Genomic DNA, 12,853 nt, shown 5'->3' with positions numbered 1-12,853 from the left:
TCTGAGTAGCCTATGTATACAAAATAACTAAGAATGTTTCATTTTAAATTGCTTTATTTCCTCATCAAAGTAAAATGTCGTACATACTCAAAGTGGGTAAAATTTTATACATACTCGAACTGGATAAAATGTTGTACATACTGAAACTGGGTAAAATGTTGTACATACTCAAACTGGGTAAATGTTGTACATACTCAAAGTTGGTAAAATGTTGTACATAAATTAGTAAAATAAACATGATCTAACTTGTTAAAATGTTAATTTAATACAGTTCAAATATAACCTCTGCTAACACAGCGTAAATCAAATGTTCCACTTCACTATCCACAATAGTTCCGGTACAATATACTATATCATTTACATGTATTTTACAATGATAAGGAAAGGGAACAAAAAATAAATAAACATAAAATATTAACAACAACAACAACATTGTCCGTTATGGAAGCACTTTGTTAAATATCCGTCTATATTTGGTTTACATAACTTTATTTCCCGCCAGAACACACATTGCATCCACATGCCGTTGGCGCGGAATATGTTTTCTTAATTGTCCTTCCGCTGGTACATGAAAGAGTGATCGTTCTTGACTCAGTCTTTGTGGATTGGCAACAATTGCAGTTATTGGAGAATCCGCGCATCACGTGACTATAAGACGATCTAGAGCCACAATAGCCGGAACATTCTTTGAGGTCTGGTATAGGTGCGAGATTCTTACATAATTCCATATTGTCCATGATACGGAAGTATCCGATGCTTTTGTCTGGTTGCCCGAATACAAGGCGTGGTGCGCATGTCTGACACGTGCTACTGGATGCGTTGTTGAATGGTTGTACTGAAAAGGAAAAAAGCACATTTTTATCAATTATAAAAATGAGATCATAAAATAAACAGGTAAGCTTTTCCTAATGAAGATAGAGTAGATAAGGTACTGCATGGTTCCTTAATGACACTCGGTAATTTCCGTCCTATTACGTATTCTCCGTAAGTGATTTCGGCAATTTCCGATTGTCACCGACACCATTGCTACCATGAGCTACATCACGGCCGAAGTATGCATACGAAGTCGTACAAAGAATGCAAGATTTACTCTGATTTCCTGAGACTTCGAGGGTTTCAGTCATGGATCTTTAAACCTTGTTCAGCACTAATCATATTTCTGCAAACAAAACCTAAGTATCAAGCATCAACTTACATACTTAGGCATTTTACATTAAAACTGATTCACTTCATTGTATAAGACACCATTCCTTATTTAATTTGATATGCAATTTCACAGATGGGTCTTAAATTAATAAATAAGTAGCATTACTTACTTGATGGAATACATTTCATGCAGCAGCCTGTAGTGTCATACGATGATTCGTTCTGAAATAAAAGAGATTTGAACCGTAAGTCTTGAACTATGTCATAGGTAACTATTACATACGTTTAATGTTCATTCTATATTTAGATAAAATTCACAGAATCTTGATGAAAAGTCAACAAATATCCATTTATATTTTTAAAAAGTTTACTCTCATATTTTCAAATTTAGATCTACACAGACATGGGTGTAAACTTTAAACAGATCCAGCAGATACAAAGAATATACATGTACGAATGCAATTCAGATTTTATTCTATACTATTTATCTCTATCATTATGTAAAATAACTTTGTAGTGATGATGCACAAAAGGCAATTGTCGGGTTCAACAGCACGAACCTAAGACCCTTTGCTCACATGACATATTTCTCACCAGACCAATGCTCTTCTTAAATCAAATCGGTTGAAATGTACTAATTTTAGGAAGTATTTACCTGTGCGCAGGCAGGCAGTTTGTCGTATGCCGTACACTGTATCTGAGTTTCTGTTGCTATATATAGATCCAGGGTAAAGTCGTAGTTACACTGTTTGGTGTAACACTTCTTCTTTGTTGGCATAGCTTCACCGTCCTGCAATCAGAAAAACAAAATAAGAAGAAATGCCATAAAACGCTTAATTAAACTTCTAAAAGTTCTAGTCCAGAAACAAAATGTGATTTTAATTAAAAAAAAACATAAAAAAGAAATATAAAATTATATTTATGATATAAAAATATATTCTATACTTACACTATACAAAGTTCCGTTGACTAGACAACCAATTTGATGGCATTCTCCACAACATTTGCCAGCTTTTTCAACTTTCTTGTAACCCTGTAATAATCAAAAGATCTTGTTTTAACCTTTTCGTGTCAAAATAATTTGAAAATGAAAGAATAAAGATACCTTGTATTTTCTGTCTACAGTGATAAATTAACCATCTATGATATAATTAAGTATTTTCCGTTTTCAGAGATTAATTTATCCTATCTGTCGTTTTACACCATTTTGTGAAATATTCAATTAATATTATGCAAAGTCATTTTGTTTTAATTTAGTCTGAAGACTACTTCACAATATAAATATAAATGTGAAAATAATCTTGTTGTACTTACAGCTGGACAAGCAGGGCATGTTTCCTCGTGGCAGGATATTTCGGCTGCTCCTGATCTCTCCTCACACAGACACTGTCTACATATACCATCAGACCACGTGTCACCGATCTAAATATAGTTATTGTATCATTAATATGCTATATAATTATAATATACTATGTACCTAATTGCAAGTTTATATTACCATTAATTCAGTATTTTAGAGATGATAGATATAGACTTTCCATGTTGAACTATGTGTGACTGTCGTAGTCGACAATAAGACGACTGACTAACGATATTCTACGTCAGTTATTGTTCCAAATTATAATGTAGAGAAGACAGACATTACTAAGAGGAAGTCCTTGTAGAGCGATAGAAAAGGTTACTAAACGTTGATCTGAGGACTCGCAGTAAGACATGGCAGTCATGCATATATTAAAATGCAAATGAACCGAGGCAGTACCTGGTATGCCCGTTCTGTTGGAGTAATGACTGGTTGGTTGGTGCCGTTCACTGTTACCATGGAGGCGGTGTATTTACATGTACGTGGGGCCGGTGTCGGTGTAGGCAAAGGCTTGTTCACTGGATGAAAACACACAAAAATTTGTTTTACATGTATTATTAAACACCTTATCAGAAAGTAATTTGAGATGTTTTATTTCCTTAGCACTTTACTAATCTATACACTGTTATACATTTATTAATGGCCTACTTAAAATAATTTTTTTTCGAAACAGCGTAACAGTAAGCAAATAAATTCGTGACTTTTTGACATTTCATAATAACCAAGGTTATTGACATATAGACGTTGCTTTGGGGTTTCATAAATTGCATACTGCCAGAAATTAATATAAGCCGTGCCATGAGAAAACCAACATAGTGGGTATGCGACCAGCATGGATCCAGACCAGCCTGCGCATCCGCGCAGTCTGGTCAGGATCCATGCTGTTCGCTAACAGTTTCTCCAATTCCAATAGGCTTTAAAAGCGAACAGCATGGAGCCTGACCAGACTGTGCGGATGCGCAGGCTGGTCTGGATCCATGCTGGTCGCATACCCACTATGTTGGTTTTCTCATGGCGCGGCTCATATCATTTTACTGTCAACACTTCCAAGCCACTATAACGGTGAAGCTCTTTAAAACAGTGATAAGGCGGTACACCGTCTTCTGACAAATTATACTTACAGCAAGCATACTGGGTACAGTTACAGACTGACTTGACTTCGACCGCCATCATTCCCTGTAGAATATAATACATAATTATAAACAGCTACGAAATACGAATACATTTATATCTTTCAAGACGTGAAATTAACAAAAATGCTTAAATGTATCATATTCTACATGTTAATTACTACATTGTAATTCATGTCAGGCTGTTGTTGTCTTTGGAATGAATGATGATAATGTTAATGTTTTATGAACACGCTCATTTACTTATTGTACAATATGACTTGAACGTTTAATTATTAATATTGCAAGCATGTCTTATTTCATTCCTTTTTGAAGCTAATAGATATAAGAAAAAATTATAAGTTTGCTCGAAGAACGGAAATTTTATCAACTTACAGCTTCGCACTGAGGCTTCCTCATCGGTGGACAAGATGGTGGACACACTGTAAGATAAAATATGCAATAAAGTATTCAAATGCAAAAGCTTTGAAATTAAACATTCAAATCAAATTAATCAAATTAACTTAATAACCAGTCTGCATTTTGTCGTATGTTTTGCTGTCTGGTGTTTCAAGTGGTTTATCCATTTTTCCGGAATTTATAAGTTTATTAGATCTGACAGAACCTCGTAAGTTTCAGTTTCTACACAATACCATTACTACAAAATGTTGTGGCATTTTCATGTGCTCTTTTGGACTTTTTAATTCTCATTCTTGGTCGTGTTTGAAGTTTTCAGGTATTATTTTACAGATTTACACGCAATAACCTTAGATGTCATTCTCTTAAAGTACTCACTGCATCTGTATGTTGGGCAACAGTCGTGGAGATTGGCCGGTTGCATAATCATAGGTGGAGGACAGAGGAGTGTGGGTGGTGTACACATCTCGGGTTTACAGAACACCTCATACTTGGCACAGCATGCACGTTCATCGTACACAACACGTAATACTTCTCCTTCTTTCACTGTCTGCTTCATAGCTACTGGACAGTTAGCTGGTATACATGGGGCTTCAGTAACTGTAAGGGAGAAAGAACATAAAATGTTAAAATAGGATTGCATCCATCGTATATTTAAACCAACTGCATAGAAGCTACTGTTATAAAAAGCTAAAGCACGCTCCTTTCCAGTCACTGAATTTTAGTTACATGTTTATCCAGGAAGAAATGTTCTTAATCATATGTTAATATTTGTTAATATCTTAGTATAATATTTGAATTAAATTGTTACCTGGGACTCCTGTATTGTGATTTGCCATTGGCACTGGTGATACTGTTGTTCCAACTGGTGGTGGAGCTAAAAAGATAAATGTGCCATTAGAAAAAAAGAATAAGAACTGACTGCGATAATCGCGGTTTTGAAATTAAATCATGTTGTGTTTTTAATATAGTACGATTTACATGTCGTATAGTAAGAAAATAGTGCAGGGTTGTTTTCAAATGTTCTCTTACTCCGCATTTAAATAACACCAAAATTCAATTTTAAATTAATCGAATATAAATAACATTTGCATCGTTTGTTATAATAATACACAAATCTAAACACTGAAAAAATTAAATTTACTCACATCCGCAGTCGCAGAAGTATCGAACTTTGTAGTCACTGCATGGTACAGGGAAGTTGTTGTCGTTCAAGCACTCAAGTCCGTTGTTTATCGTGCATGAGATTATTTCACCAGTGCTATATGAAGGTATGCCAGAGTCAGTGATACATTCAATCTTAGAAACACGACCAGCTGCGCAGAACACGCTCATTTCCTGTGACGTCATAGCCTCAATATCGCCCGTACCAACTTCCGGTTTGTCACGGTTGATCCATTTAGACCAGTGAGATTGGATACAGAATTGTGGTACCTGATTGTGACCTTGTGTGGTGAGAGTGTGACCCTTGCCTGACAATGTTGGTGGTGCTAAAACATAAATTTATATAATTACACCATTTCAGTATGACGTACACAAAGTTACATAACTGTAAAACATATAATGTTGGTTTGGGGTGTTTTAATGTTCGATGCACCCCAAAAATTTATTAATTGGTAACTGGTAGATCATTTCAAAATTTTGGTAAAGTTCTAACACTCAAACTTTATAATTTCTTTCTTACTATTGACTCAGGAATGACCTGTAATTTCACGTCTCCAACATTCTTCGTATAAGTGGACATTTATTGCAGAATAGATGGGAAATATAAGTTCGTCTACAAAAATAAGTATTATATAACATTGATTCTCACCTTTCATAGTTGTTGATACCGTTGGCGGAACTGAAGATGGATGTTGTCCCGTCAGTAGACCTGGTGTCTGTGTTGGTAATTCTGAAGTAAAACAGATTTATTTTTGTAGCATTTTTGACTAAGGAGGGAGTTTCTATCATTAAAACACATAGCTATATAATAAAAGCAAAAAAAAAAAAAAAAAAAAAAAAAAAAAGAACTCTATACACAATATTCACGGTCATTCCTAGATAGCGTTTTGACAAAAAGCATTACAAGAATACAATCGCTAAACAATACATACGACATCATAAAAAAATTGTTTAAAATTTGGATTTTTTAAAGTTTTCTTGTGTTCAGCGCCTGATTTCTGTGAAGGATGGTATAAACTAACTAGAGTTTTGGATGGCAAAATAATGAAAACAGGGTGATAAAATTTCAAAATCTTCATTAGGTTTTTTCTTCTTTATTGAACTAGACATCGATTTTTGTATTTTTTCTTTTGTATAATCATTCTCTGTATAACAATATATGTTTATACTAAATTCTAGATCCATCTGTTACCTTAACCTACTCTTGGGGAAGGGCCGTCGCTAATGTTGGGAAAACTTGTGGCCCAACCCTTTTGCTTCTGATTTCAATGTATACATTACTTAACATGCTTTTCTAATTTTCATTAATCTATGTTAAAATAGTGCATGTGTTTATTTGTATTGTAAACATGTATTGATTTGTTTGCAATAAAATATGTTTAAACTAAATGAAAACAGGTTCTCAGTTTCGCCAGAGGCCCAGAAGCATGTAACATCGTCCATACAATTGCTTACTCACGTCCGTGTTTTCTCTTTTTCAACGAGTCTGAGCACGATATGTTTTAAATGCAACTGACCGTACTGCCTATCAACTTCAACAATCTAAAAGTCTAAAATATCATACAGATGGCAACAATAAAATATAGCATAAGAAAGACTAATACACAACTACTAACCATCACAGGTACAGTAATATCTGATCTTGTAATCACTGCAAGGTATCGGGAAGTTATCATTGGTTAAACAGACAGATCCTCTTTCAATGGTACACTCCATGATCTCTCCGGTACTGTAGGACGGGATACCGCTGTCTGTTACACACTCGATACCGGTCATGTGACCATGAGCACAGAATGCATTTTGTTCTGCCTTTGTCCAGATCTATTTATAGTAACAAAACAGGGAATAATCATTCCATCAATCAGTTAGTGACTGTGACATAAAATGAAGACAACTCGAAACAAAACAATGACGGGAAAGACCGCTAGCCTTTGGAAAGTCGGAATGGATATTGCATATTGACCGGAAAAAATAATTCTAACTGATATGTTTCAAGCATTTCTTGTATCTGTGAAATGTTTGCTATGATTGCCACCAGTTGAGAGAAGATTGTAAAAATGAAACAAAAACAGAACAACACAATGTCAGAGTATTTCCTCCTGTAAAATATGGCTTAACACCTGAGTCGTAATTAATTCAAATTGCACGTGTCAACACTGTTGAATGAAATATGGAAATTTCATAATTGTAAATATATGAGTTCCTTACATAATAGCAAAGTATAGGTTGCCGATATAGATTACTAAAACATCAATATGCTTGTATTAATACACGCAGAACAATATCAAACAATTAACAGTTTTGCATTAGTACTGAGAATTTATCAGATACTTAATGAAATGTACGTACCTCTCTATCACCGTCACCAGTTGTAGGACTGTCCTTGTTAATCCATGAGGACCAGCGGCTCTGACAGAGAACAGGTGCTTGTGTAGATAACTGTGCTGGCACCAGTGATGTACTTCCGGAGTCTGCAACAGTGATATGCATGGAATTAACATGCGTCTCAAATAGGTATCAAATTAACAGGAAAATGTATTAATGTATACCATAGTAAGCACTGAAATTGACAGCACATATAAGATGTATTGAATCAAACACCGTATATACTGAATGTAGAGAAATATGTAATGGACTGACAGTCTAATGTTTTGAATTAACAGCAATATGTACTGAATTTCCAGTAATATGTACTGAATATTTCTAGCAATATGTACTGAATTTCCAGCAATATGTAATGAATTTCCAGCAATATGTAAAATTTCCAGCAATATGTAATGAATTTCCAGCAATATGTAATGAATTTCCAGCAATATGTACTGAATTTCCAGCAATATGTCAGTAAAATGTGCTTCTGAAGAGACAAAAGTATGTTTTGAATTAACAGCTATATGGATTGATTTGACAATTTAAAATATAAACTTATTAAATTATCTCCGGCTGTTATAGCAGTTGAGAACAGTATTTCACTGTTATCAAAAATGACTTACCGCCATATGGTGGTCTCAGCGTTGGTGTTTCTGTGGGCTGGAAGCTAGGTCCAAGTGTTGGATTTGCTAAAACAAGTAAGGATGAACAAATTTCAACGTTAGATACCGCAGTGACAGCAGAAAATATAAAGGATTCAAAACAGAACATAAAAGAAATATTGAAGTTTTTATGCTTGAATACGCAAAGATAATGAAATATTAGTAACAAACACAACCAATTTCAAACAAGCATCTTTGTCAAATACTTTACTACTCTATAGCTTGTACTTGCACTGGGGATTATAGAGGAGATGGAGGAACATAAGCAAATTGTATCAACTGAAGCAATTAGTGCAATTTTCAAACATATTTTGACATACCATCGCAGGTACAGAAATATCTGATCTTGTAATCACTGCAAGGTATTGGGAAGTTGTCGTCATTCAAACAGACAGATCCTCCTTCAATAGAACACTGCATGATCTCTCCGGTGCTGTAGGACGGGATACCGCTGTCTGTTACACACTCGATTCCAGTGACATGTCCGTTAGAACAGAATGCATGTTGTTCTGCTGTTGTCCAGATCTACAAATGGTACATATAATTTACATTAATACATTTTCCTTGCTATGTTTGAAGGCGAAACGTTCAAAAGATAAAAGGCTAAATATGTATTATCAACTCCTTTGTTTGGTGTCATTCTTTACTTAATTTTCTTATAATATCACGTGACCGGAACATTCAAGTATTTTTGAAATATTAATTATACCCTTTGGTAAGATGTCTCAGTAACTATCAAACTCTTCGCAAGTAAGCTTCACTAAAAAACGCACAATTTTTCCAGATGGTACATTTCTTGTCAATGAAAAATGTCTGATCATTACATACTCAGTATCCATATATTTTGTTTCAGTTTGATTGTAATAGTGAGGGAAACTTATGACATATTAAATTATTCACAGACTGAACCAAGGAGACACGCTTGTACATCCGCTGAAGCATCGAGCCTACCACCTGGGTGTTTAGTCGCCGACATATTATCTCACCTCAGTACATCATCAAAACAAGAGCTGTCGGAGGACAGCAACGCTCGACTATTCAACAGCCTTGTCAACTGAATGAATACAAAAGTTGAAAAAGGGGCATAATTTTGTAAAATGCAAAGTAGAGGTATTGAACCTCGGTACTGCATTTCATATCATGACAGTGAACAAGTGTGTGAAGTTTCAATCCTTTCCAATTTGTGGATACTGAGATACCAGCTTACATACAAAAACTTAACCAAAAACTGCTAAGTCAAAGGGGCATAATTTTGTAAAAATGCCAAGTAGAGTTATGGGACCTTCACAGTGCATGTTAGATCATGACAGTGAACAAGTGTGTGAAGTTTCAATCCATTCCAATTAGTGGATACTGAGATATCAGATTACATACAAAAGTTTAACCAAAAACTGCTAAGTCAAAAAGGGGCATAATTTTGAAAAAAAAAGCAAAATAGAGTTATGGGACTTGCTTAGTGCATGTCAGATCATGACAGTGAACAAGTATGTGAAGTTTCAATCCATTCCCATAAGTAAGTACTGAGATACCAGCTTACATACAAAACCATAACCAAAAATTTCTAAGTTGAAAAAGGGGCATAATTTTGTAAAAAAGCAAAATAGAGTTATAGAACCTGTGCAATGTAGGTCAGTTTATCACAGTGAATAAGTGTGTGAAGTTTCAATCCATTCCCACAAGTGGTTACTGAGTTACCAACTTACATACAAAACCTTAACCAAAAATTTCTAAGTCAAAAAGGGGCATAATTTTGTAAAAAAGCAAAATAGAGTTATGGAACCTGTGCAATGAAAGTCAGTTTGTCACAGTGAATAAGTGTGTGAAGTTTCAGTCCATTCCCACAAGTGGTTACTGAGATACCAGCTTACATACAAATCCTTAACCAAAATCGGGACGCGGACGCGGACGCAGACGCCGACGCCGACGCCGACGCCGACGCCGACGCATGGGCGAGTCCAATAGCTCTACTATTCTATGAATAGTCGAGCTAACAAATTTACCTCTCTATCACCATCGCCAGTGGATGGAGTGTCTGTGTTGATCCATGAAGACCAGCGGCTCTGGCACAGTACTGGTGCGTTGGTTGATACTGCTGATGATTTAGAGGACAATGCTGGCGGTACTGATACTGTACTGCCTGAATTTGATATAGAACAAATGTTGGAACAGGCTAAGTTAACGTTAGAGAATTTGAAAATATAAGGTACAATCGTTACTACCGCAAAAAGTTTTCTAATATCGCAGGTCACGTCTCAATAGATCTATGATATGTTTATAAATTAAATATAAACCATGATAAAACTAAATATTTTTTTTTGGTGGTGGGGGGGGGGTATAATTTATTCAAATAAATTCAATTTAAATATTACAAACAAGCTCTATGGCTTTTTCAAAACTAAACTAACATTGGTATCACTACTTACTGCAAAGTTTAAACAAAATAAATCATTCTGACAAAAAAAAGAAGAAAGATTTAAAGCTAAATAATGTTTTAAGGTTACCTCCGTGTGGTGGTTTCAATGTTGGAGTCTCTGTAGATACTGGGCTAGGTTTGTTTGTTGGTTGTGCTGAAACATACATAAGAAACAACTGTATGTCTGTGGTAATGGTATTTATTATCATTATCTATATCTATACAACTAAATAGTGATTTGAACGGCCATCAATAAAATTCAATAGATAAATTCAAATAAAAATGTAACAACTCAGCTGATTATGAAGGGACTGGAGTGAAACAAATCCAAGTTCTTCTTTATTCATTTGCACTTATACCACTTTCACCCTTACCAGCAACACCTTGCAATACATAGATTGACCTTCAAGCGAGTTGCGAGTTGCAAACAACATTCATCAGTACTGTTGTTTTAACTTTTTACTTATTTGTAACTTGCAAAGAGTATAATTTGGTAATCTTTTTACTAAAAAAAAACAAAGCAAAAAGAAAACATTGAAATACATTTGGACCATTCTATATTATATAATAAACCTGTTACAAATATCTAATGAAGCATAGCAGGTCAACATACCATCACAGGTACAGAAGTATCTGATTTTGTAGTCACTGCAGGGTACTGGGAAGTTGTCGTCATTCAAACAGACAGATCCTCCTTCAATGGTACACTGCATGATCTCTCCAGTGCTGTAGGACGGGATACCGCTGTCTGTTACACACTCAATACCAGTGATATGTCCGTTAGAACAGAATGCATGTTGTTCTGCTGTTGTCCAGATCTAGTAATGATGATACAGCATATAATTTTCGACATTTTTTCTGCTTTACTTATGTTACATGCAGTAAGTATAAAAACGATTTGATGAAAAAAGCTTGTGATCTATTTTTAAAATATACAATGGCTCCTTGAAGGTTTTTTTTGTTCGTAAACTTGGTTTAGTATTGTTCGTCCTTTGTAAAAACGTAAGTTAGATAATGGTCATTTTCGACTGGTTTTAATTTCAATATTAAGTACACGTGTTCTTAACTTTTAAACTTGCTGCTTTTTTTAAAACAAGTAGTATGTACGGGCATTCTAAAGAAAACCTTTTAATATAGAAAAGATGGCAATTAGAAATGTTATTGCCAGTGGGTAGTTTTCCTTGCTTCCATGTGAAACATTAATATGAAAAGGTTTTTTTTTGCTATTTCAGCGCATAAACTTAGGGTTTATGTGTACCTCTCTATCACCATCACCAGTGGATGGAGTGTCTGTGTTGATCCAGGAGGACCAGCGGCTCTGACACAGTACTGGAGCATTGGTCGATACTGCTGATGATTGTGAGGACAGTGCTGGGGATACTGCTATTGTGCTGCCTGAATATATAAATAGAATACCAACAAATTGTGCCAACACATTGAAGTAACCGCTTTATAAACAATCTCGAAATTAAAATATTAGTTCCCATTTCATGATTGTTTGTTACATCAAGATATTTTAATATCTTTTTTTCTTGCTTATTTACATCGTATATGTAGTTGCGTAATAATTAATTCTGTATAACTTGAAGAGTGATGTTTGCTTTACAGTTCTATGTGAACATCAAATACATGAAGGGCATTGTGTTCCAGTCTTAAGTGGTGATACAGAAGCTAAAATATTATGGAAAGTCAAATCTTACCTCCAAATGGTGGTTTAACGGTCGGCGTTTCAGTCGGGACAACGTGTGGTCCAAGAGTTGGTAATTCTGAAAGATAATGAAATTTGTAACATGATCAGAACTGTGAACAATTTTGCATTACGTGATTATACAAAATAATTTAACAATTCTATCCAACTTAAAACAATATGATTATGCTGAACAATTTTGAGACGAGCGTTACTTCTGCAAAATCCATATTAAAAACTCATTGGTAAAGGAAATGAATGAGTTATTGATCTTTTAAATGAAAGTATATTCATGCATATCAGGCATGTTTATCTGCATATGTTCTAACTAACATACGACTCTTTGCTTGAATTCTACTTCAGTAACATATATTTACCATTGCAGGTACAGAAGTATCTGATCTTGTAATCACTGCAAGGTACTGGGAAGTTGTCGCCATTCAGACAGACAGATCCTCCTTCAATGGTACACTGCATGATCTCTCCGGTACTGTAGGACGGGATTCCTGGATGGAATATAGAGGATGT

The 12,853-nt window shown here is 34.9% G+C and overlaps 1 protein-coding gene across 1 annotated transcript in view; it reads right to left on the bottom strand.

The window, feature by feature from the left end:
* Nucleotides 1-36: 36 nt before the first annotated feature.
* Nucleotides 37-12,853, bottom strand: part of LOC123531110 (mucin-5AC-like) — a 75,830-nt gene continuing 63,013 nt past the window's right edge. The window contains exons 73-94 of the mRNA XM_053518205.1: nucleotides 12,703-12,831; nucleotides 12,339-12,404; nucleotides 11,897-12,033; nucleotides 11,252-11,456; nucleotides 10,727-10,792; nucleotides 10,226-10,362; nucleotides 8,546-8,750; nucleotides 8,187-8,252; nucleotides 7,546-7,667; nucleotides 6,813-7,017; nucleotides 5,846-5,926; nucleotides 5,181-5,522; nucleotides 4,844-4,909; nucleotides 4,411-4,632; nucleotides 4,012-4,058; nucleotides 3,628-3,682; nucleotides 2,906-3,024; nucleotides 2,461-2,568; nucleotides 2,096-2,179; nucleotides 1,802-1,936; nucleotides 1,317-1,368; nucleotides 37-835 (exon numbers count right to left, since the gene is read on the bottom strand). Of these exons, the coding sequence (XP_053374180.1) occupies nucleotides 489-835; nucleotides 1,317-1,368; nucleotides 1,802-1,936; nucleotides 2,096-2,179; nucleotides 2,461-2,568; nucleotides 2,906-3,024; nucleotides 3,628-3,682; nucleotides 4,012-4,058; nucleotides 4,411-4,632; nucleotides 4,844-4,909; nucleotides 5,181-5,522; nucleotides 5,846-5,926; nucleotides 6,813-7,017; nucleotides 7,546-7,667; nucleotides 8,187-8,252; nucleotides 8,546-8,750; nucleotides 10,226-10,362; nucleotides 10,727-10,792; nucleotides 11,252-11,456; nucleotides 11,897-12,033; nucleotides 12,339-12,404; nucleotides 12,703-12,831 (2,996 nt within the window). The 3' untranslated portion in view covers nucleotides 37-488. The remainder of the gene's footprint in view (nucleotides 836-1,316; nucleotides 1,369-1,801; nucleotides 1,937-2,095; nucleotides 2,180-2,460; nucleotides 2,569-2,905; nucleotides 3,025-3,627; nucleotides 3,683-4,011; nucleotides 4,059-4,410; nucleotides 4,633-4,843; nucleotides 4,910-5,180; nucleotides 5,523-5,845; nucleotides 5,927-6,812; nucleotides 7,018-7,545; nucleotides 7,668-8,186; nucleotides 8,253-8,545; nucleotides 8,751-10,225; nucleotides 10,363-10,726; nucleotides 10,793-11,251; nucleotides 11,457-11,896; nucleotides 12,034-12,338; nucleotides 12,405-12,702; nucleotides 12,832-12,853) is intronic.

The sequence above is a fragment of the Mercenaria mercenaria genome, chromosome 11 (assembly GCF_021730395.1).
Source record: "Mercenaria mercenaria strain notata chromosome 11, MADL_Memer_1, whole genome shotgun sequence".
Lineage (NCBI taxonomy): Eukaryota > Metazoa > Mollusca > Bivalvia > Venerida > Veneridae > Mercenaria > Mercenaria mercenaria.
Note: the sequence above shows the minus strand (reverse complement) of the source record. Positions and strands in the feature narration are given on the sequence as shown.